The 24895-nt window shown below is 43.3% G+C and overlaps 2 protein-coding genes across 2 annotated transcripts in view; both read left to right on the top strand.

Annotated features, from left to right (window-relative positions):
- The first annotated feature begins 912 nt into the window (after window positions 1-912).
- On the top strand, window positions 913-17644 carry LOC310636121 (amine sulfotransferase-like). The gene is made up of 7 exons (XM_083355659.1): window positions 913-1125; window positions 7218-7367; window positions 7824-8032; window positions 10330-10456; window positions 11730-11824; window positions 12692-12872; window positions 17315-17644. The coding sequence occupies exons 2-7, from the start codon at window positions 7226-7228 to the stop codon at window positions 17458-17460; spliced, it is 900 nt and encodes a 299-aa protein (XP_083211785.1). The 5' UTR covers window positions 913-1125; window positions 7218-7225; the 3' UTR covers window positions 17461-17644.
- Window positions 17645-23461: 5817 nt separating this feature from the next.
- The window catches only part of LOC310632759 (amine sulfotransferase-like), a gene marked incomplete at its 3' end in the record, with an annotated part of 30160 nt that continues 28726 nt past the window's right edge, over window positions 23462-24895 (top strand). Inside the window, exon 1 of the mRNA XM_083350178.1 lies at window positions 23462-23819. Coding sequence (XP_083206304.1) covers window positions 23675-23819 — 145 coding nt within the window. The 5' untranslated portion in view covers window positions 23462-23674. The remainder of the gene's footprint in view (window positions 23820-24895) is intronic.

Genomic DNA, 24895 nt, shown 5'->3' with positions numbered 1-24895 from the left:
AGAAAACAAAAGACCTAGACTGACCACATTCTTTCATCAGGCAGGAGAAAGTAAAACAGAAACTGAACTTTTTAGGCCTGCGCACAAAACAGTTTAAAACCAAAACATTGGCTGGACATAGCTGGAGTCACTATGGTTACAAGATAAGATAAGGTGCAGAGCAGAAAGAGATGTACAATTAGAAATGAGCGAAGCTGGCAAAACTAAAAAACACGCAGTGACAAACACATCCTGTTAATGCTCTACCACAGGGGTCTTCAAACTTTGCCCTTTTATGACTTGTGGACTCCCAGAATTCCTCAGCCAGACCCCTGGTCTACCAGCATTTACATAGCAATTAATTAAAACTGGTTTCTTTACTCACTCCATGTCCTTTGCTGGGAATTAAAGATGGACTATTAGTAATTTCAGTCTGTCTAGTGAAAATTACAGGATATGTCCTGTTTTCCGCTGCTCTTCATCACTAAAATTGCAACATCCATACAAAATCAGTTTGAAGAAATCATTTTATCAACACCCCAACAACAGGCTTTGTTGCATTCTGTTAGCAGAAACCTTGAATTGCCCAATAAGTTGGTAGTGTCTACGATGTAATTTGCAGAATCATTATCAAACACTGGAATCTGAGGCTGCTGTATTATTTTCAAACATACACATAAGTTTGAGCTTTTGAATTTTCACAGTGGCCTGTAATTGTCCTGCCTAGCATGTGTGCAGAATCACTTTAAAGAGATCTGAACATGAATTCTGACATGTCTGGATGTGCCCTGGGCATGCCTATCACAAACATAAACCACAGTTTTGCATTTACAGTATTTCGTAAGAAGCCTCACGGTGCTTGTTTGAACGTTAACATTTCCTGGTTTTGCTTGGAAGGGGAGGAGTAAATTTGATAAACGGGGGAGGGGGAGGGGAAAGAAACAAAGAAAAACCTTCAAGGGGTTGTTTGTGTGGAAAGCTGAAGGGAGAAACTGCAAACAATCGTGGCAAAAACTGGCTCATCAAAGGAATAAAAAGTAAAAAGCTTTCTAAACTTTTTTTGTTCAGCCCCACCACCCCATTTTTAAGCTAAATCCCTGGAAGATTCTTTTCCTCTACTCTTTAGCCTGTCAGTCACTCATCAAGGTAAGTCCCTTACAGATTTTGTCACCCTCTTTCTAGGCACATGTAGCAAATTTAGCAAATTAAATTGTTAAAGGAGATAGAGATTGGAGGGCAGAGGCCGAGAGTTTAGCTTCGTTCGACCGGTACCAAAACACTGCTAGGGGAGGGGAAGAGAAAGATCAACATGTTTGTTCCTTCCAACAATTTTTAAAATTCTTCACTGAAACAAGTGGGTTTGTGGAGGAGGAAGAGGTTAAAACAGGCATGTCCAAAGTCCGGCCCGCGGGCCATTTGCGGCCCGCGGGGCGGTTTAATACGGCCCGCAACAGCCCTCCCTGCTGTATGTAAATACGGCCCTCCCACGGCCCTCCCTTCTGATTGAGGGCTGCCCCTTCGGGAGCTGCTCTCGCCTCCCCCGCCGAGGGGCCGCCCCAAGAAGCGCAGGCCAGCCCAGCTGCCGCCCCCACCCTGCCAACCAGGCTCCGGGGCTCCACGCGGCTTCCTCCGCCTCCTCCTCCTCCTCCACCAGGCCTGCTCGGGGCCCGGGGTGGCTCCAGTGTGCAGGGGAAGCACGCAGAGAGCGGATCGCGCCCTCATCCTGGCCGGAGCACAGCCCAGAGGAGGAGCCGCTGGGCCGGGCATGCCCTGAGCGGCCGGGGGTCTCCGGTCGGGCCATGCGGCACTGTGGGTGAGGCGGGGGTGGCCGGCGGGGGTCTCAGCCTGCCCGCCCATCCCGCTGAGCACCTTCCCTGCACGCCGCGGCTGCCCATGGTGGCGGCTCCGGCTCCGGCGGTGCTGGGGCTCCCGGGCGCGGGGGCTCCGGCGGTGCCGGGCTGGCCGCTCTGGTACCACAAGAACCTGAGCCGGGCAGCGGCCGAGGAGCTGCTGGCGTGGGCCGGGCGGGCCGGCAGCTTCTTGGTGCGCGACAGCGAGAGCGTGGCCGGCGCCTTCGCCCTCTGCATGCTGTGAGTCCGGGGACCCGCGGGCGCCACCTTGGGGATGGGCCACGGGAGGGAGGGAGGGGAGGGGAGGGGGCCAGGGTGCGCCTGCAGAAGATTCCCCCCCCGAGGCTGGGCATTCCGTGGTGGCGGCCCCGGAGCCTGGAGCGGGGTCTGTCCAAGCCTCCGATTTCTTTCTTTCTTTCTTTCTTTCTTTCTTTCTTTCTTTCTTTCTTTCTTTCTTTCTTTCTTTCTTTCTTTCTTTCTTCTCTCTCTCTCTCTCTCTCTCTTTCTCTTTCTTCTTCCTCTCTCCTGCCTCCATTCTCTCTTCTTCCTTCCTTCCTTCCTTCCTTCTCTCTTTCTCCTTCCCTCCCTACCCCCATTCATCCTTTCTCCTCCCTGTCTCCTTCCCTCCCTTTCTTCCCCCCTCCCCCTCTCAGCCCTGCCTGGCGCTGGAGTCCCGGGGGTGACCTTCCGCCATGGAATCCGACGACTTTTTCAGCTGCAGAAATGTCAGCCTCCCGGGACGGGCTGGGCGACCCCCCCGGCGGGGAGAGGTGACTCCCCTCCCCCTTCTAGTGGCTTTCCTGACTCCGGCCGCGCCGATCTGCCGCTCCTCCGGTGGGTTGAAGGGCCGGCTGCCTGGCCGAACCGCCGTGCTCCTTCCCCTCGCCCTGGGCTTGGCGCGGCGTCTGTGCCGGTGCAGCGAGGCTGATGGTGCGCGCCTGGCCTGGCTGAGCGCGTGGCGGTTCGGCCAGGCAGGAAAAGGTGCAGGAAGTGGCCGCCGCCTGGTAACGGCGCCCGGGCTCACAACATGGAGGCGGTGAGCAAGCGTGCGCTCAGGGCGGGGCGGCCGCGGTCCAGTGAGGGAAGAGCGCCGAGGGAGTGGCCGGCCGGGCTGCGCTGCTGCCGAGCGAAGCTCGGCCGGGGCGCCCGCTCTGCTCTGCCTGGCGCCAGCTCAGAGACTCCGCCTGCCAGGCCCTTCTCCCACTCAGCCAGGCCAGGCGCGCACCGTCAGCCTCGCTACACCGCCTCCACGTTGTGAGCCCGGGCGCCGTTACCAGGCGGCAGTCGCTTCCCACACCTTTTCCTGCCTGGCCGAACCGCCGCGCTCCTCCCCCCCGCCCCAGGCTTGGCGCAGCGTCTGTGCCGGTGCAGCGAGGCTGACGGTGCGCGCCTGGCCTGGCTGAGCGGGAGAAGGGCCTGGCGGGCGGAGTCTCTGAGCTGGCGCCAGGCAGAGCAGAGCGGGCACCCCGGCCGAGCTTTGCTCGGCAGCAGCGCAGCCCAGCCAGCCACTCCCTCGGCGGTCTTCCCTCACCGGACCGCGGCCGCCTCGCCCTGAGCGCACGCTTGCTCGCCGCCTCCACGTTGTGAGCCCGGGTGCCGTTACCAGGCGGAGGCTGCTTCCCGCACCTTTTCCTGTCTGGCCGAACCGCCACGCTCCTCCCCCCGCCGCGGGCTTGGCGCGGCGTCTGTGCCGGTGCAGCGAGGGCACGCCTTCTTTGCCGCCGGAGCTGCCCCGGCTTCGAAGCCCTCTGGCTCCCCTGGGCGAAGGCGACATCCAGGGAAGGGCGTGTGTGTGTGTGTGTGTGTGTGTGTGTGTGTGTGTGTGTGTGCATGTGCGCGCATTCTGTGTTTCACAGCCATTTTATGGGCTGGGATGTGGGGAGCTGGACAGGGGTAGGTAGGGCCCTGGCCTAGCAGAATTTGTGAAGTGGTGGAAGTGTGTGAGCTGTTACCAGAGAGTCTGACCTTGTCAAAGTAAGTTTGACAAGGTCAGACTCTCTGGTAACAGCTCACACAGTAAGTTTTTTTTTAAATTTATTTAAAATACATTGTGAAAACTCAGCTGTCAGTTGATTTTATGTTATAAAATGAAAAGTATGCCATTTGCAATTAACTTGGCATAAAATAATTCATTTGCATTTAATTGTAATTGTTCAAAGAATGTTCGGAAAAATGTTCGGCCCTCCAGCATGTTCACTTCATCCAATCTGGCCCTCTTTGAAAAAAGTTTGGACACCCCTGGGTTAAAACAAGGGGAAAGTTTTGGAAAGCTTGTCTGGCAGCCGCCACCTTTGCATGCAGCAAGTTCAGTTCCCCAAAACATAGGAAGAGTTAGTCTCCTTACTGCCAATTGGTCAGGGCAGAAGCCTAGCCCACAAGCAACGGTTCAAAACATCAGGGCTTCTCACACAGTCAAACATGTAGGCTTGTTTGGGAGCCCCTTCAGCAAGAGAAGGGGATGCTTAGGCCCTAATCCAGCTAAGCAGTTCCTTCCTGCTGGGCTGTTTTTGGCTTTGCAAAGCTTGTCTACCTCCTCTTTGGACTCAGCTGGGTGTCGTACTTCCCAAAGCTTCCTCATCTCCTGAGGCTGTTTGTGCTCTACTTAACAACCCCCATGTTTATTTAATGACCACACCTGAGAAAGCCAGATGTAGTCAAGTTAGATCACGTGGTGACTCAACTTATAACCACGATGACTTACGACCATAATTCAAGCTCAGTTGTGGTTTATACACTCTTATTATTGGCCATTTGTGCCATACTTTTACAACTTTCTTACACTGATCTGTGGGTTAATCTGTGCAGGAGTTTATAGATATAAAATTTCTCAAATGGGATTATTATTAGTTTTACAGAGCAAGGAGAAAGGATTTTTACTTACTTATATGTCCACCTATCTCAAATGTATAATTCTGGCAGTTAAGGTAAAGGTAAAGGTTCCCTCACACATGCGTGCTAGTTGTTTCCAACTCTAGGGGCCGGTGCTCATTTCCGTTTCAAAGCCGAAGAGCCAGCGCTTGTCCGAGGATGTCTCCGTGGTCATGTGGCTGGCATGACTAGATGCCAAAGGCACATGGAACACTGTTACCTTCCCACCGTAGTGGTCCCTATTTTTCTACTTGCATTTTTACGTGCTTTCGAACTGCTAGGTTTGCAGAAGCTGGGATGAGTAACAGGCGCTCACTCTGTTACGTGGCACTTGGAATTCGACCCGCCAAACAGCCAAGGAAAACCGACCAACAATGAACACAGTGATGATATATGCTCAAATCCCATATTCAGGGTCCATGCCATGTTTTGAATTTTCTGTAATTTTTAATGACAGGTTGTTAGGATACAGCCCAACATCCAGGGAACTAGTGCCACTTGAGGCCTGAGTGCCAGAGATGAATTTATACCATTGGGTGGGGGGAGGCACTTATATCAGAATCCAAAATCTACTCAGTTCCTAAATCTATGAGTTAATCTATAGTTCATAGATCTTGAAAAGATCCATGAAGCTAATCTACTGCCACCTTCTCAAGAAGTATGTGTGCTCAATATGATTGTATTTCATCAAGTCTTGTCATCCAGGGATGTTCTCATTTGGTTTTCCCAGGGGTAATGCTGTAAAATGCTTTTGGAAGAGTCAAATAAAAGAACCCCTGGATGCTATGAGAACTGTTGATAAAACCTGATACTGAAAGAAAGTAAAAAATAATGAAGACTCCCTCAATTTACTTCATAGTTATTCCCATGAAACTGAGATAATATAGAAGTGATTTGTCATCACTGTTCGAACTTTTACTTACTACCACAGTCAGAATGTTTTCGCAACCTTTTTATCTGAACTGATGAAGTTTGCAGTGAGATGCAAATACTTGCCAGCATCTATTTGAATAAGTGATATTGCACTATTAAATTATTCCTTGCATAATAACGTATATTTTCCCATACAGTTACACAATACATACTTTGCCCTTCCAAAATCTACAGCTTTCATTTTCTGTTCCTGCATAAATGTTTGTATAAAACTGAATCTTCCTTTGAAAAATGTGTAGAACATTACCTTAATATGTAGGGGATCTGAAGGCCTGGCCTATTGGTTTATCAAATTATTAGAGGCTTTTGCAAGTGAGCCATGAATTTACTTCAATTGGAGCTACTCCATGTTAATTACTTTATTTTTGCCTTTGGTGAAATTACGGTAGCAGTCATTCAGCACTGGCTTTGCTATCTGTTAGCAAAGAGGTAAGAGGGCTGACTGCAAATGCTTCTTATGTAAGAAGCTCGCAAGATATGGCTGAAGAATTATTCAGGTGGGCCTTTTACTAAAACAAGGAAAGGTGGCATTTAGCTTAAGCTGCTGTCAAGAATTTCCAGGAAAAATCCAGAGATAGAAAATTAATCCTTAGCATGTTAAAAAACACAACCAAGTGGTGGAGAGCTTAGCTAATTAAGTGCACCTTCCATGCTTATTCTGAGATTTATTTAGCAGCATATGTTAAATATTGAAAAATCACTCAACCCAATTTTTAAATGTGATGGTAAAGTTTGACCACACAGAATAATACTGCTCAATCTTTTAATTATAAATTCCTTTTATACATGGAACAGAAACATATATGATTAAAATAGTAAACCAGGCATGAACAATAAGATCTGCATTTCACACTTGGTAAATCCACAATTTTTCATAGACTGCTTGTGGAAACAGGCTGATTCCTCTCTTGATTCTGCTGCCAGGTTCTGCCTCTTCTACAGAAACCAGTCTAATAATATATTTGTTGTGATTCCTTGCCAGCCAGTGGATCTGGCAGCTGAGTCTGAGGAATCAGATGAGGAAGAGGGGCTTGGAGTGACATTAGAGTCAGAGGAAGGCTCTGAGGAGCTCCAAGACTTACAGTCGGACGAGGAGCCTGGCCCCTCTACTTGCACTCAGGCTGAGTCACAGCTGTGCCTGAGTTGGAGAGTGATGTGGGAAAAATCCAGGATGCACGAATGCGCAGGCAAAAGAAGCGAGTAGGACAGAGGAATACAATGGGGTGGCTCCAAAGGCAAAGGAGAAGGCATTAGGAAGTCATGCCTTGGCTGAATTATAAAAGGGAAGGTGTGGGAGGTGCTGGCAACCGTTTGTGTGGAGGATCGAGTTTCTTTGGACTCTTGTTTGTTTGCTTTGAACATTGACTCAGGTCTGTGAGAATAAAAGGGGTTGTTTTCTTGTGGTTCCTGCCTGTTTCTTGGAAGAGGGGTTTCTCCTTGTGAACATAACAAAGACTCACCTAGGCTGGGACAGAACAATATTTTGTTTTTCTTTATATTTCCAGGAAGTAAGATTTTTTTAAAAAATTGATACAATATTGACCATAAACATGGGAAAAATTATCATTTGCTCTATTATATCAACAGGTCACGTAATGGAACCAGCAAATAAGTTCCTGTATAAACACAAAGGATGCTATTTTGTACCAGAGGTGTCATTACCTGAAAAAATAGATTCACTGGAAAGTTTTGAAATCCGAGATGATGATATATTTATAATCACCTATCCTAAATCTGGTAAGTTTAAATACGGTATGTATTCTGAGGAAGAGTTAATCTTATATCTTTTTTTTTATTGAAAAGTTTTAACATACAATTTTCCTTTAAAAATCCCCCTTCTTATCTCTTATAATCTTATATCTTATAAGTTATTCAGTCCTTCAATATTTTGGTTGCTGCAACTTTGCTATGCTGTAATCAGATTTTTACATTTGGCATTTTTTAAGAAGTTGTAGTAAATGTAGGAAAATAAAGCTGCTAAATCTGAATTTTGATCATTTTTATTTTATTTTATTTTACTTTGCAGAGCTAACTTTCTCATACATCCATCAAATATTTTAGAAGAAGCAACTGTTTTTATGTTTCTCTGAAATGTTTACTATCATTTCTGATAGGAAGGTATGCTTTGCATAATTTCAGCATTGTCCAAGTAATAATGACTCTGCATGAATCAATTTAGTGGTTTATTTGCAGGCACAATATGGACTCAGAATATTGTGAGCCTGATTCTTCATGAAGGTCATCGAGATGGAACTGAAAATATTAACTTGCTTGACAGAGCTCCATGGCTGGAGAGTAATGTTTTCCACATAGATTTTTCCAGTCGCCCATCGCCTCGTCTCTTTACTTCCCATCTTCCCTACTATTTGGTACCCAAAGGATTACAAAATAAAAGAGCAAAAGTAGGACCTATTTTGCTACACTATCTGTACCCTGGGATGGACTGGGGAGTTGTCTGTCTTCTTTTAACTCTATATCTGAATGTTTTACTGACAAATATTCAAGGGCAAAAACACAATGCTACATTTTTCCATTGTGTTTGGTTGGTGCTGACAAGATTTGAAGTATGAGAAAAAATACCTCAAGCAAAACAGGGAGCACATAACGTCACGGCCAGCAGAAATAGGTTAAGAACCAAACTGAAGATCCACACAGAGAGATATTTAATCTTATCTTTTCCAAAATGATACCTCTGGATGGATTGTAACTTTTTATGCTGCATGGCTAGCTATAATCTTAACTGTCATGGCCCTGTCAGAGCCCGGATCTGAGGAGGAGGAGATCGAGTCGGGGCCGGCGCAGGGTGATGATGTAGTCCCTATGGCTCAGGAGGAATGACCTGAGGACGAGGCAGTCCCAGGTCCATTGGGCCTCGGAAGAGTAGGCAGGGAGGAAGAGAGGGCTCAGGCTGATCAAGGAAGCGGGGAGGAGATGGAAAGGGCAGGCTGCGGAGCAAAGGAGCAGTGGAACTCCGGAGATGAGCAAATGCCTCCCTCACCCGTTCCCTGAATGCGAAGAATGGAGAGAAGGCAGAGTCGGTGCAGGGCTGCACGACTACTCGGGAGTGACAGTTAATTGTGTGAGAGCTAATTAATGTGCTCACTATAAGCCTTGCTGCCATTCTGTCTGTTTTCTTGGGTTATCTTGCTTTTCTATTTTAATTTAAAATATGGTTTTTAATCATTTATGTGTGTTTTATTTGTATCACCATAGGGATACCATAGGGACACGGTGGCTCAGTGGGTTAGGACGCTGAGCTTGTCGATCAGAAGGTCGGCAGTTTGGCGGGTCGAATCCCGAGTGCCGCGTAACAGAGTGAGCGCCTGTTACTCGTCCCAGCTTCTGCCAACCTAGCAGTTCGAAAGCATGTAAAAATGCAAGTAGAAAAATAGGGACCACTACGGTGGGAAGGTAACAGCATTCCATGCGCCTTTGGTGTCTAGTCATGCAGGCCACATGACCACGGAGACATCCTCGGACAAGCACTGGCTCTTCGGCTTTGAAACGGAGATGAGCACCGGCCCCTAGAGTCAGAAACGACTAGCACACATGTGCGGGGGAACCTTTACCTTTACATTTACCTATGTGTCACCAAATGTGACCAAATGCACGCAACTTAGGCGTCCTCCTGGATACATGACTCAGTTTTGAAGAGCATATAGGAGTTGTGGCCAGGGGGACATTTGCCCAGGTTCGCCTGGTGTGCCAGTTGCGCCCCTATCTGGACCAAGATGCTCTACATACGGTCACTCATGCACTCGTTACCTCCCGTATAGATTACTGCAATGCTCTATACATGGGGCTGCCCTTGAAGACCACCCGGAGGCTCCAGCTGGTGCAGAATGTGGCCGCGCGGGTTGTGATGGGAGCATCCCGATGCTCCCATATTACACCCCTCCTGCGTGAGCTGCATTGGTTACCGGTTGCCCTCCGGATGAGATTTAAGGTGCTGGTTCTTACCTTTAAAGCCCTACATGGCTTAGGCCCGGGATATTTGCAGGACCGTCTGCTTCCAGGAACGACTTCCCATCACCCAGTGCCCTCACACAGGGCCTCCTCATTATGCTGTCGCCTGGCGGCTGGCGGCCCCCAGGGGGAGGGCCTTCTCTGTGGGAGCACCTGCCCTGTGGAATCAACTTCCCCTTGAGCTCCGGATGGCCCCGGACCTCCGGTACTTTCGTCGTGGCCTTAAAACATTACTTTTCCATAAGGCTGACCTGGACTGACAATAGGGATTTTTAAAAATGTTTTTAATATTTTATCATTGGGGGTTTAGTTTAATTTTTTTAACATTTGTATTATTGTCTTTTATTGTTGTTAGCTGCCCTGAATCCTTAGGGAAATAGGGCGGCATATAAGTCCGAAAAATAAATAAATAAATAAATAAATAAAATGTCACTATATGAGATGGACAGCTACTCAGATAGATAGATAGATAGATAGATAGATAGATAGATAGATAGATAGATAGATAGATAGATAGATAGATAGATATTATATTCATGAACAGTTAACATATTGTGAAATAAAATAGAAATGGAGTTCTGACTTCCAGAAGACCCCCTTAGGTCTACCCAAGCTTCAAGAAAGACTTTCATCCATCCCAGTTTCTTCCTGCTCCATGAAACTGAAAGCTAGCCCTGCATTCATTCCAGTTGGAATTACTTTTTGACTAGATATTATCATTTTGTTCCTACAGATTATTTATGTGTTGAGAAATCCAAAGGATGTCATGGTTTCTACCTATCATTTTTCCAAAATTACACCTGTAAGGGAAACACCAAAAGATTTTGATACATTCTTGGAGTGGTTTTTGGCTGGCAGAGGTAAGAAGGACTTGATCATGACAATGTTTTGTCAGTTTTTGTCTTGGATAAGAGATTATGAATATATTTCAACCCATTTCCCACAGAGCAAACAACCCACCCTCTCCTCTAAGATAAAATAATAACGATTCTCTATTTTCATGCAATAATTTGTGTAAATTTTATGAAACAGTTTGTAATGGGATGAATCAGTGGAGATAAATGCAGGACTTCTAGGACAACTCATGATGTTAAAGGGTATGGGAAAGAAAAGAGAAAACAGTTTATTAAGGGAGGTGAAAAGAAGTACTAGGATCCATTTAATAAGGAGAAGAAAAATTGAGAAAGGTAAGTGGTGGTTTAAAATCAGGATGTGATTGTGTTGGGAATGGATGGACAGAATTTAAAATTAGCAAAAGTTAATATTCATTTGAAAAGTAGAGAGTTTCATTTCTCTCCTATCAGTGCCTAGTATTTTGTGGCTAAACCATGTAAAAGATGATACGCTCATAAGGGTGATTTCAATATTCTTTTCCTTTCTTATGAAGAAATGAAAAAGGTAAGATGTGTAAATGTGTAATATGAACAACCTACGTAAGGTACAAAACATAAGGTAGCTAAAGACTAACTTGAAATCATATGGAGAACATTTAAAGGTTGGAAATAGAAGAGAGCTAACTGGAATAAGTCTGATATTTGCAAATGTATAAAAAATTAACTCAGATTGCCCCAAAGATCCAAATAAGGAAAAGCAAAAGAAACACAATATAGTAGCATCTTGACAAAACTCTTGTCTTAACAAGTGAGAGTATGCAACTACATTAGTTACGGTTCCCATTCTTCTCTCTCCTCTCCACATTCAGTGTTATTAGCATGGCCCCTCAGTTGAGCTTTAGGCCTATCAGGTCATAAGGATAAATGGAAGAAATTCAAGCATTAAGAATTCAAGAGCCATGGTGGCACAGTGGTTAGAATGCCACTATGTGGGTTATTTCTGCTGACTGCTGGCTGCCAGAAGTTTGGCAGTTCGATTGTCAGCAGCTCAAGGTTGACTTAGCCTTCCATCCTTCCGAGATCATTAAAATGAGGACCCAGATTGTTGAGGGCAATATGCTGACTGTGTAAACCACTTAGAGAGGACTATAAAAACTGTGCAAGTGGTATATAAGTCTAAGTGCTATTGCTATGCCTGAGACTGTTAGCTGGAACATTGCAGTCCCCAGCTAATCAATTGAACCAAGTGATTTTGAAGACTGCACTTATATTTATGCCAAATTCATTTCTCTCCTATCAGTGCCTAGTAGTTTGTGGCTAGACCATGTAGAAGGCTGGTACGCTCATAAGGGTGATTTCAATATTCTCTTCCTTTCTTATGAAGAAATGAAAAAGGTAAGACAATGTAAATGTGTAATGCACTATGAACAAACTTGAAGCACAGGAGGCTTTAGAAAGTGAGGAATGTGTAGAGTAACTTATTCAGGAAAGGAGCAGACAGTTAATTACAGAACACTCTTAGTTATATTTGTGAACTCCTGAAGGACTGGTGAAATTTCTGAAAAAAAGTAAATGTCATCTCTTCAAAAGAAAGGGGGAGGAAACTAGTCTGTTGTCACCTTAATGAGCAATTAATGAACAATGCGCACTTGTCTAGGTGTGCTAGAGTTCATAGAGCCAGCATGTATCCGTTGGAAACTAATGTTATAAAAAATTTTATCTCACTCTTTGATAGAGTTACTGACTGGTAAAGGAATCCAATATGCACCTGTAATTCAGCAAAATCTTGGTCAAAGTGTCTCATCATGTTCTACTGTTTTGGCTCAGAAGAGATTGGTTCAACTCAACTGCATTTTCAAGAGAGGTCAAGGCATTTTTTTAACCTAGGTTCAGAATTGGCCAGCCTCTGATGCTGCCAAGATTGCTAAAAATATGAGTCTGAATCTTAGGAAAATTTTGGCATATAAATATATTGAGATCCAAAAATATTTGTCAGTGACTTGTCTCTTGGAAATCTTTAGTAGCAGTCCTAAGGAAGCATTTCTGTATTTAATTCATTGATATTGCTTTCTATGTGCATGTATAGTTTCATTAAAAAAAAAACCACAAATGACATAATTAGGGTATTTTTTTTAGTAAGAAATGAAAGAATTAAAGATCAGGGGAGTGAGTGGCAGCAATGATACGTGAGATATTAACAAACTTTTCCATCTTTTCTCCATTGCTGTGGACGGCCTAATATAAAGCTGTATCAAATTGCAGGATCTGAGAAGGTCTGTACTGAAAATATGCAGCTTCCTAGGAAAAAAACTAACTGAAAAGGAGGTGGATGATGTGGTGGATAAAGCTACATTTGATAACATGAAAGTGGATTCTAGAGCAAACTACACATTCATGCCTTCTGACATTGTAGATTGCAGCAAAGGAGACTTTCTTCGCAAAGGTAAACCAGTAGTAATTCATACTCTGGTTTTCATATACTTGACTTCATCTTAAACAAGGATTACTGCCTTCCTTTGAAAGACACCTCCTTAAATGATATAAACATGTCCTAACAATCACTCTATCTTCTGCTGTCTATTTATTTATTTATTTATTTATTTTGATTTGTATGCCGCCCTTCTCCCTAAGGACTCAGGGCGGTGAACAGTGACATAAATAATAGAATGTACAAATACAGATATTGAAAACAAATTAAACCCTAATTTAGCCCAAATGTAGTAGATAGTTACCTTAAGATAATAATTACAAAAGAACCCATCAGACCAGACCGGATTGCTTAAACAGATGTGTTTTTAGGTCGCGTCGGAAGGAGCGAAGGTCGGGAGCCATCCGGAGCTCAACCGGTAAACGGTTCCATAGGTCAGGCACGCCCACAGAGAACGCCCTCCCCCTGGGAGCCACCAGACGGCATTCTCCGAACAGCGGCACCCTGAGGAGGCCCTCTCTGTGGGAGCGCACTGGACGGAAGGACGTTGATGCTGGCAGCAGGTGATTCCTAAGGTACAGTCAGTAAAAACAAGACCATGAGCTGACTGTGGCTCAGACCATGAGCTTCTTGTTGCAAAGTTTAGGCTTAAATTAAAGAAAGTAGGGAAAAGCGCTAGACCAGTCAGGTATGAATTAAATCATATCCCTGTTCAATATACAGTAGAGGTGACAAATAGATTTAAGGAATTAGATCTGATAGACAGAGTGCCTGAAGAACTATGGACAGAGGTTCGCAACATTGTACAACAGGTAGCAACCAAAACCATCCCAAAGAAAAAGAAATGCAAGAAAGCAAAATGGCTGTCTGAGGAAGCTTTGCAAATAGCTGAGGAAAGGAGGGAAGCGAAAGGCAAGGGAGAAAAAGAAAGATATGCCCAATTGAATGCAGAATTCCAAAGAATAGCTAGAAGAGATAAGAATGCCTTCTTAAATGAACAATGCAAAGAAATAGAAGAAAACAATAGAATAGGGAGGACCAGAGATCTTTTCAAGAAAATTGGAGAGATGAAGGGAACGTTTCATGCAAAAATGGGCATGATAAAGGACCAAAATGGCAGGGACCTAACAGAGGCAGAAGAGATTAAGAAGAGGTGGCAAAATTACACAGAAGAACTATACAAGAATGAGCTTAATGTCCCTGATAATCACAATGAGGTGGTCACTGACCTCGAGCCAGACATCCTAGAATGTGAAGTGAAGTGGGCCTTAGAAAAGCTGAGCAACAACAAAGCTAGTGGAGGTGACAGTATTCCAGCTGAGCTATTCAAAATCTTAAAAGACAATGCAGTAAAAGTGCTACACTCAATTTGCCAGCAAATTTGGAAAACTCAACAGTGGCCACAGGATTGGAAAAGATCAGTTTACATTCCAATTCCAAAGAAAGGCAGTGCCAAAGAATGTTCAAACTATCGCACCATTGCACTCATTTCTCATGCTAGTAAAGTTATGCTTAAAATTCTACAAGCTAGACTCCAGCAGTATGTGGATCGAGAACTACCAGAAGTACAGGCAGGATTTCGAAGAGGCAGAGGAACTAGAGATCAAATTGCTAACATACGCTGGATCATGGAGAAAGCTAGAGAGTTCCAGAAAAACATCTACCTCTGCTTCATTGACTATGCTAAAGCCTTTGATTGTGTGGATCATAACAAACTGTGGCAAGTCCTTAAAGAGATGGGCATACCAGACCATCTTATTTGTCTCTTGAGAAACCTATATGCAGGCCAAGAAGCAACAGTGAGAACTGGACATGGAACCACTGATTGGTTCAAAATTGGGAAAGGAGTCCGGCAAGGCTATATACTGTCGCCTTGCCTATTTAACTTATATGCAGAGCACATCATGAGAAAGGCAGGGCTAGATGAATCAAAAGTTGGAATTAAGATTGCCGGAAGAAACATCAACAACCTAAGATATGCAGATGATACCACTCTAATGGCAGAAAGTGAAGAGGAACTAAAGAGCCTCTTGTTGCGAGTGAAGAAGGAGAGTGCAAAACTTGGGTTGAAACTAAACATTAAGAAAACCAAGATCATGGCATCCGGCCCTCTCAATTCCTGGCAAATAGATGGGGAAGAAATGGAGGTTGTGACAGATTTTATTTTCCTGGGCTCCAAGATCACTGCAGATGGGGACTGTAGCCAAGAAATCAAAAGACGCTTGCTCCTGGGGAGGAAAGCCATGGCAAATCTAGACAGCACACTAAAAAGCAGAGACATCACCCTGTCAACAAAAGTGCGTATAGTCAAGGCTATGGTCTTCCCAGTTGCAATGTATGGCAGTGAAAGCTGGACCATAAGAAAGGCTGAGCGCCAAAGAATTGAAGCCTTTGAACTATGGTGCTGGAGAAGACTCCTGCGAGTCCCTTGGACTGCAAGGCGATCAAACTGGTCAGTCCTAGAGGAGATCAACCCTGACTACTCTTTAGAAGGCCAGATCCTGAAGCTAAAACTCAAATACTTTGGCCACCTAATGAGAAGGAAGGACTCACTGGAGAAGAGCCTAATGCTGGGAAAGATTGAGGGCAATAGAAGAAGGGGACAACAGAGAATGAGGTGGCTGGATGGAGTCACTGAAGCAGTAGGCGTGAGCTTAAATGGACTCCAGAAAATGGTAGAGGACAGGAAGGCCTGGAGGAACATTGTCCATAGGGTCGCGATGGGTCGGACACGACTTCGCAACTAACAACAACAACAATTCTTGGATGTCGATAGGGTACTCTGTCTTTACACCTGCTGCCATTCCCCAACGTCGTAGGAATAGGTAATCCTACGATCTGTTCTGGAGCTCCGGAGGCAACCAGCCCTAGCTCCCCCTCCGCGTGATCAATCACAGATCTGGTCTGAATAATAGTTGATGGAATTTCCCTTGTTTCTCTCCAATCATGAAAACCCTCCCCCTCCCTAACCTTATAAAAAATTTAGCTAAAAAATTAACCAGGGGCCTCTTATTAGGTTTGTAACCGAGGCCCCTATCCCTGCCCAGCCATCTCTCAGGGTCCCAACAATTGGGCCCTTCATCAAGAGGTAGATTGGTAAGTGAGGCGGGTTGCATCCAGGAAGGGGGGGAACCCTAAGAGCGAATAAGGCAGTGATGGAGTAGTTGAGACGAGTCATTGATTAAAGAAGTAAGTTCGCAGGAGGTGTCCTGTTTGCTAAAACAATAATCATGTCCATGTAAGCCATTATTTACAAATGGGGATAGATGTTAGTAAGATGTTGAAGTATTAAGGGACTCAATATTAATTAATATTAGGTATTGATGGACTCAGTCATAGATGTTAAGTGTTCAGAAGGTAAATCTAAGGGTCTCCAGCTCACTATTAACTTATTTCAAGGGTGCTGAAGCTGTTCCAGTTTCATAAGCAAGTCAGCGGGGATCGATTCAGGTCGGTAACGGCGCCCAACAGCTGATTTAGGGTGCCAACTGATCAGCGATAGATCATAAGTCATCTGGTCAGATGGTAATTTTAAGAGTCCACAGGTAACTTTTAGCTAATTTCAGGGCTGATGAAGTTGTTCCAGTTCATATGTTGGTCATCGGGGATCGATTCAGGTCGGTAACAGTGCCCAACAGATGATTTCGGGTGCTTGCTGATCAGCAGAAAACCACAAGTCATCTGGTCAGACCCGGTCATTGCTGCCGTTGCCGCTGCCGCTGCTCTGCTCCAGAGGGGGGAGGCAAGGCTTCACACCGCAAAACGGTGCTAGTCTGCTGTTTTTGCTCTCCCTCTCCGAGTATGCACATCGGATGAAGTTGTTCTAGTCCATATGTAAGGCAGCGGGGATCGATTGAGGCTGGTAACGGCGTTTGATAGTTGATTCTGGTGCCAGCTGATCAGCGGTAGACCCAGTCATTGCTGCCGTTGCCGCCGCCGCTGCTCTGCTCCGGAGGGGGGAGGCAAGGCTTCACACCGCAAAACGGTGCAAGCCTGCTGTTTTTGCTCTCCCCCTCCGAGTATGTACATCGGCTGAAGTTGTTCTAGTCCCATATATAAGGCAGTGGGGATCGATTGAGGCTGGTAACGGCGTTTGATAGTTGTGCTAGTCTCATCACCAGCCTACATCTGAGGCAGCCATAGGTCCTTCACAGCTATACCAACGTTAAAGAAGTGTTCTCCTTGTCATTCTCGCAGATTTTTGGCATGGATATAATCTGACTGTTTCAATGACCAGTCTGTTGCCTGCATAGTCTAATGATCCTTTGGGAGTGAGATTGTTCTAGTTCACACTGGCCACTTTAGGGTGGTGGAGACACAACCTCTTCACTTTCTACCCTGGGCACTGTCTTCCAGTCTTAGAACTGCAAGGTGGCAGGCTTAAAGGATGACAAAAATAGCCTCTACTTTAATTGAATACAAAAACTGTTGACATTTTTTTAATTGTTGTTTCCCAGGCACTGTTGGGGACTGGAAGAACATCATGACTGTTGCCCAGAGTGAAAAGTTTGACCGTGTCTTTAAGGAGAGGATGGAAAAGTTGCCCTTCAAATTCTGCTGGGATATTCAGGAGGATCCTGAGCCTATTTCCAGCTCAGTGTAGGAAAACAATGTGTGATGCACACCTTCAAATGGCTGGAATCAGAGATGACCTTCCAAGAATGGCCTTTATGTAACATGGTAATGTTTAATTCTCAACTCTGCAAAGGTCATCGAACAGAGCAACATTAAATTCTGTGCTATTAATAAAAATAGAAACTGCAGAACACAATTAAAAGTACTTCTCTTTGAAATTCTTACTATCGTTTGTATTTTTTATTCTAGAAATGAGAGCAAATAGACTAGAGTTTCAGCGTTTGATGTTTAGCTAGATACATACTTATCATGTGTTACAATTTGCCACATCCCAGCATGGGTTTTCTTATGCAGCTCAGGGTTTTTCTCCATTGCCTTGAGTCAGAAATAGAACTATACTGGTATAAAGTTTCTGTCCTCGTTGCTGATGCTTACCTGCATCTATTGCTTTTGTTTTGACTTGTTCCTGAATAGTGATGTCCTAATTCCAAAGGGGCCAACTTAGTCGGTGCAATATTTGGGCAGAACCTCTCAGGCATGTTCCTGTGAAAGTTCATACTGTGATTGCTACTTTGCAAGTTCCAACAACAAAAACTGAAGCACAACCTTTGACTTAATGGGCTTCTGGAGACAGCATATTGCCTATGTGGCTCAGATTTTAAGAACCAGTTATAATTTAACTCAAAGAAAGCTCCTTTTGAGTGGGAAGAACAGCAGCAAAGGCTTTATCTGATGCCAAGGCAGCAGTAGCAGCTGCTACGCCATTAGGACCTTATTAAAGGGTGGGGGTTTTTTGCTAATGAGACTCAGCAAATGAGGAAATAAATCTACGGAGCTTGTGACAAACATAAAAACAAGTTCCTTTGGGGGTTTGGCCTGGAAAATCGCCTCATGTAAGTTATATATCGTTCAAAAGGAGCTTCTAGCATGGTACCAGAGAATGGGCAGTACATGGGGGAAATCCTTGTTCTGTAGGTGCAGCTTCCATAGTAGCCACTAGATGTGAGTTAAGTCACCTTGTTGGGGAGATAGGTGCCATTAAAATTCAATATAGAAAATAAATACTCTCAGATAAAGCACTTGCCTTTGTCAAGGACCCCAATGGGGAAATTGTTTATGGAAAAGAGTCCAGGGCAAATTTGGCAAATAAATTATATTGGACTCCTACCCAAACATGGAAGATGGCAATATACATTATGCCATGGTAGATACCTATTTGGGATACCTATTAATTTACCCATGTGCAAGAGCAATCCAGCAGAGTATCTTTCAAATGTTCTGATAAAGGTGCCTGTCTGGATCCAATCTGCTAATGGGAACTTTGTTGGGAAAGAGGCCGTAATAGTTTGGATCAATAAGTGGAATATCCATGGATGTATCATACTCATCATCATCTAGAGGCAGCGGGCCTTATCGAATGCCAGACTGGCCTATTAAAGCAGAAAGTGAAACAATTGACCCCCACCATACACTGTCATGGCCCCACGGTAGCCTGATTTGGAGGAGAAGGAGGAGGATTTGGAACTGGAACCATCTGACAGATTGCACATCTCCCTTGGCATGTTTGGAGGCCAGGGACTGAGGATGCTGTCTCAGGCTCCTCAGGCATTGGGGGAAGTGGTCAACCAGACGGAGAGCTGCAGGCCTTCACAGACACAGGAGGATCAGCTGCTGACAGGCAGTGATGCTGATAGGCAGCAGATCCCCTCTGAGGAGGAACAGCTGCCTCCTCCACTCGATCCAAGGGCACTGAGAGTAGAGCGTAGGTGTTGTGTCTGTAGATTAATTAAATGGGCCTTCCTTGAAGCGGGAAACTCTGAGTGCAATTATTGGTCAGTGCATTTTAGGCGGGAGTTTCTGAGCTGGGGATTGGCCACTGTTTGAACGTATCTGACTATATAAGTGGGAGGCGGCTAGGAATCCATGGTCACGCATTCATATTGACTTTGCAGGGCCATTTCAGGGCCTAACATTCCTAGTTGTGGTAGACAGCTTTTCCCGGTGGTTGGAGGTTGTGCCTGTTAAATCAATGTCTTCAGCTACAACAATTCAGGTTTTCAGATCTTGTTTAGCCCTTAAAGGAATACAAGTGTTAGGAGGGGTGATGGGTGCTAATTATCAAGGGCAAGTAAAAATGCTAATGCACAATATTAGTATACTATAGAGTGCAACTAACTGGTAAAAAAACTTAAGTTTACCAATTGTCTAGGAAGTAGCAGATCCAAGCCAGCTTACAAGCAGAATGGACAAGGGTTTGGACTAACAGATAAATTACCTCTTTCCAGGACAAAAGTCCTGGGTAATGTAATCAACCAAATCAAACTGGAGAGAGTTTAAGTAAATGGCCAGGAGCTATTTGTTGAATTTTGCTGGCCAATAGTACTTCTCCAATATGTTTGGTTGTATCCAAGTTAAAACATAAAGAATAATATATTCATATTTCTGCAGTTAATATATCTTGGAAAAAGCATCTGTGAAAACACCTACTTGAAAATTATACTATGACGAGCCAAATTGATTTTATTTTTTAAACATAGCCAGCAGAGGGAGCTCACAAACCTGATGTGGAGATCATGTGAGGGTAATAGTCCAATGTGGGTGGGAAAGCTCTTGGGAGCTTGTAGCCCTAACTCAAGGACCATGTGAGAAACCTACTTTAGTACACGCTACTGATAAAATGGCCAGATGTGGCAGGATTATGGATAGCCCATAATGTGGAACCATCACTTGGAAGAGAAATTGAGCAGAGAACCTCATCAGATATAGGATTGAATTATCCATGGCAATATCTTGGGTCCAATGAATGAACCTTTATTGTCAAAGTACAACCATGTATACATTGAGATTGGCTGAGCCTCCCCTCGCGCCCCCACCACCACAACTCACAGTGACAACAAACCCACCATCTTGTTACACCATGTGAGCTAATTCCACACAACATTCCTGGCCTCACAAGTCAATCATACATAAAGTTATTTCCCATTCAAGAGCCTGATAGCCCATGGATAGAAGTTGTTCTTCAGCCTGTTGGTACGGCTGGCTATACTCTTGTATCTTCTACTCGATGGTAGGAGAGTAAAGAGGTACTGACCAGGGTGTGAGTCGTCTCTGAGAATTTTCCTCACTCTTCCAAGGCAGCGAGCCCTGGCATGTCATCCAGTGGTGTCAGGGGACAGCCCACGATGTTTTGTGCTGTGCTCACCACTCTCTGTAATACTTTCCTATCCGCGGCTGTCAGGCCAGCATACCAAACCACAATGCAATGTGAGAGGATGCTCTCTATAGTAGACTGGTAAAAGAAGGTCATTAGCCATTGTTCTACCCTGTTCTTCTGCAAGACCCTGAGAAAGTGGAGTCTCTGTTGGGCCTTTCTAGCCACCTGGGTTGTATTGACTTTCCAGGTAAGATCTTCACAGAGGACTCCCAGCAATTTAAAGGAGGAAACTCTCTCCACACAGCCCCTCCCCTGATATAAAGTGGGGGCAGGTTCCTCTCTTTTCCTCCGGAAGTCTAGCACCATCTCCTTTGTCTTGCTGATGTTCAGGTGCAAAGTTGTTTGCTAGACACCATGAGGATATCTTTTGTACCTCCCCCCTATATGCTGTTTCATCTCCACCTGTAATAAGACCCACTATGGTGGTATCATCTGCGAACTTAATGATCACAGTAGATGGGTTGAGTGGGGAATTAGTCTGGAATTTTTACATTGGCACAAGAAGGCAAGGTCACCCTTTAATGCTGTCAGACCTTATCTAGTTTGGGCTAGGACTCAGGGGTAGGCAACCTGGACTCTTTTATGCCTCATGGACTTCAACTCCCAGAATTCCTGAGTCAGCTAAGGGTTAGGGTTAGGGTCAGCCCAGGTTGCCTACCCCTGAGTCCTAGCCCAAACTAGATAAGGTCTGACAGCATTAAAGGGTGACCTTGCCTTCTTGTGCCAATGTAAAAATTCCAGACTAATTCCCCACTCAATTCCTACCCCTGGCTTGGCCAGTCTATTTCCAACAGTGAAAAAAAATATTGCAAGAAACAAATGTACTTCATCAAAATATAGAAGTAATACCGGAGTATATCAGTTAAATTTATTGTACTACCAGTGTAACAAATCAAGGATGAGGTATGTTTTCTATGATGACAAAAAATTTCTGTGATGACTTTATTGCAGATAGGAAACATTATGAAATTAGAAGATGACATTCAAAGTTGTCCCAATGGAGAAATTGTTAAGTGGAAAAATATAATTATTGATATTGATATAAATTGGAAATGGATTAGAATAACCTGATGTGAAAAACAATATCCAATGTTAAAATTTTCAGTAATAGTTATAATTAAAGAAGCAATTATAGTTGCCCATGCATATCTTCCAATCCTGATTTAATTGCTAATTATTTGTTGATCTCTCACTTTAATTCATGATCTAAATGTGGCTTTATACAGTGGTGGGATTCAAATATGTGAACAACCGGTTGTCTGTGTGGATGCCGCTTCCGGAAGTCCATTCTGGGCCTGGGGAACAAAAAATTAGCTACCGGTTCTGCTGAACTAGCTGAATCCCACCACTGGCTTTGTAAAGTTAATTCTGAATTGCAAAATGGTTGTTTATGAAGTGATTGTGCAATATAGGTTTGCTTTCTGATGTCAATGTTTAACTATATACAGTCTGGATAGAGTTCAAACCCTTCAAAGAAAAATTCCCCATGCATCTTTCCATAATCAACAGATAAAAAGCCAGCTTCTAAATTTCAGAAGTGTCATTTTCCTTCTGCTCTGTTCAGTGCTTCATTTCTGAAAGAGATATTCAATAATCAGCCAGAAAGAACTGTAAAGGTAATTCTTAAATATATCTTCCTAGCATTAGGACAAATTATAGTAGTTTATTAGAAAAGGTTTGATTAAGATGTTAAATTAATAATTTTAAGCTTTATTTGAAAGTAGTTATGTGACATTTTACTATTAACAGGTATAGCACATACATTATTTCATTTTTTAAAAGCAGTCATGTGGATGCAACAATCAGAAAATTCATACATTTGTTTAGGATTAAACCAGTTTGATTTCATATATTAGAATGTTAAACTGATCAGTGCTATTAAAATGTATGATTAAAGAGGCACGCATATAATCATCTAATAAAATCATTAGAATATTAACTGGCTATGCACAACTATATTTGTAATTACTATAAACTAGGAATCAGAAGGAGCCTATTAGCATCTCACAAAAGTTTATGCCTTCTAATAAAAAGTTTTAATCTGGAAGGATGCTATCAGACGCCTGATTTTTTTTACTATCCCAGACTAACACTGTTCTCATACAATGTAAACAAGGAGTATTTATCCACTAATTTAGTGTAACAGAGTTCCTTTCCAGCAACAGGTCTGAAAAGGAATGGTTGCTAAGTGAACACATGATAGAAAGAAAGAGAGAGAAAATTCTCTTATACAGCTATATCAAGACTTATTCATTTATATTTCACATTTCTGAACCGGGGATTCTGGTTGATGTACAATAAAGCATCAAAATATAAAACAGTATAGAAAAATTAAAATGTTAAAGTTAAATGGTACAATTATTTATTTATTTTAAATTATAACATTTTTCAAGAATAATTGCACCCTGTTAAAATAATTTGACAAAGGCAAAGGGAGGTCTTTCTTTGTTTTTTCTTGAAAACATTTGTTGGATGAGAAGCAAAATGTTTTCAAAGAAAAAAACTAAGGAACTCCATTTGCCTTTTGAACAGCACCTTTGGGACAACCATCATGTTTTAGAAACTCCATGGACATTACACTAAGAAAATAAACACTGGGTTTTCTAAATTACATGATCTCCTAGAACATTTTTAACATCAGTCTCCACTAAATTCTGCAGAACACTTTAAAATTCCTCTTTCCAACATGATATTTTTATTACTTTTTGTTAAATTAAGTTCAAAACGTTTCTCCGTCTCCTGGGAATATATAAGAGCTATAAAAATTTCATCTTCCTTGTTTTTCTCTTGATAACATTGTAGACTTTAAATGTAATGTTTTGACTTCCCATTTTAACAGTTGTAGAAAAAATATCTGAATTTTTCCAGTTTGTTTTCTCTTGGGGATCATCGCTGAAGAAGGCTACCAAGTGTGAATTATTGAAACAAAGGGCTTATATAAAGTGAGAGATCTCAACACTCTGTTTATGCTGGTAGCATTAAGGAGGGGGAAAAACTCTAATTTCTCTTTTATTGCAGCCCTGTTATTATGGAAAAAGCAGTATATTCAGAATTATTCAACTATAAAGGATGCAATATGTCAAAAGAATTAGTGAAACTTGACTTTCTTGAGTCAGTAGAAGATTTTGAAGTCAGGGACAGTGATATATTCATAGTCACTTATCCAAAATCTGGTAAGAATTCTGCAATATGATATGAGAAATGTATATTTGAATTTCATACTGTAACTAAACTTTCTCTTTGGGAAGTTTCACTCTGCCCCTCTTTATGTTCTAAGTAACCCTTCTTGTTGGAAATCATTCTGCAATTATAAAAAGTTAATAGATCTGCTAAAAAAGCTTTTTAAAATAAAATAAAATAAATAAATCTGGAATTAATAGAGCTAAGTGTATCTCAGTAATCCTCCATGTTGGTATCCTTTTCTGAGCAAGGGAATTCTGCATAATAAGGATCTTGTTCACAGCATGCTTTGAAAGTATTGCAGCCAAGTAAGGATCCCCTTACTTGGAAACCCCACCCAGAAAGAAAATATTTAAGTCTTTCTTCCCCTGCTTTGACCCAAGAGAAAGAAGGAACTTTTTCTATACTACAGCTTGGTGCTCTTTACTATTCACCCCATCACTTCCTCCATACTCTGACTCACATCTATCACCTCGAAAAAAAGAGGTCATGATAGCTACCTTTTTCTTTTGTATCCAAGGGCTTTTTAGACAGAAGAATTTCAAGAATAGTTTTTCTGAAAACGATTTTCTCTGGTTTGGGTTTTTTTGAAAGGAGAGGTAGGGAAAAATGCTGGATTCCATCCAAGCAGGAGATGGACCTTTCTCATGCCACATTTCTAACTTGTGAATAGATATATTGCACTGATTATGTTGATTTAGTTTGGAATTTTGTGCATGTGATTGTAGCCTTTGTTAGTTTCTCTCTTCATAAATACATGCCTTTATTTTGGAACTTGGTCTGTATCATTCAAACCAGGCATTTCTTATTAAAGCCTTACTCACAGAACAGACCTCATTGACTGCATGGTTCTCCCTCCCCACCTTTGATTTTTTAAGAATTTGGAGAATTCTGTATGCTGTGGCTTTGACAGAACAATTTTCAAGCTCCTTTCTGTCTGAAGCTAAGAAGAAGGAAAAGAATGTATCTATGTAAAACCATGAGGTTGCACTTCAGTAATGCCACCTGGCATTCTCCTTCCTTCCTTCCTTCCTTCCTTCCTTCCTTCCTTCCTTCCTTCCTTCCTTCC

The sequence above is a fragment of the Vipera ursinii genome (assembly GCF_947247035.1).
Source record: "Vipera ursinii genome assembly, chromosome: 1".
Lineage (NCBI taxonomy): Eukaryota > Metazoa > Chordata > Lepidosauria > Squamata > Viperidae > Vipera > Vipera ursinii.
This window is presented reverse-complemented; position numbering and strand designations above follow the sequence as displayed.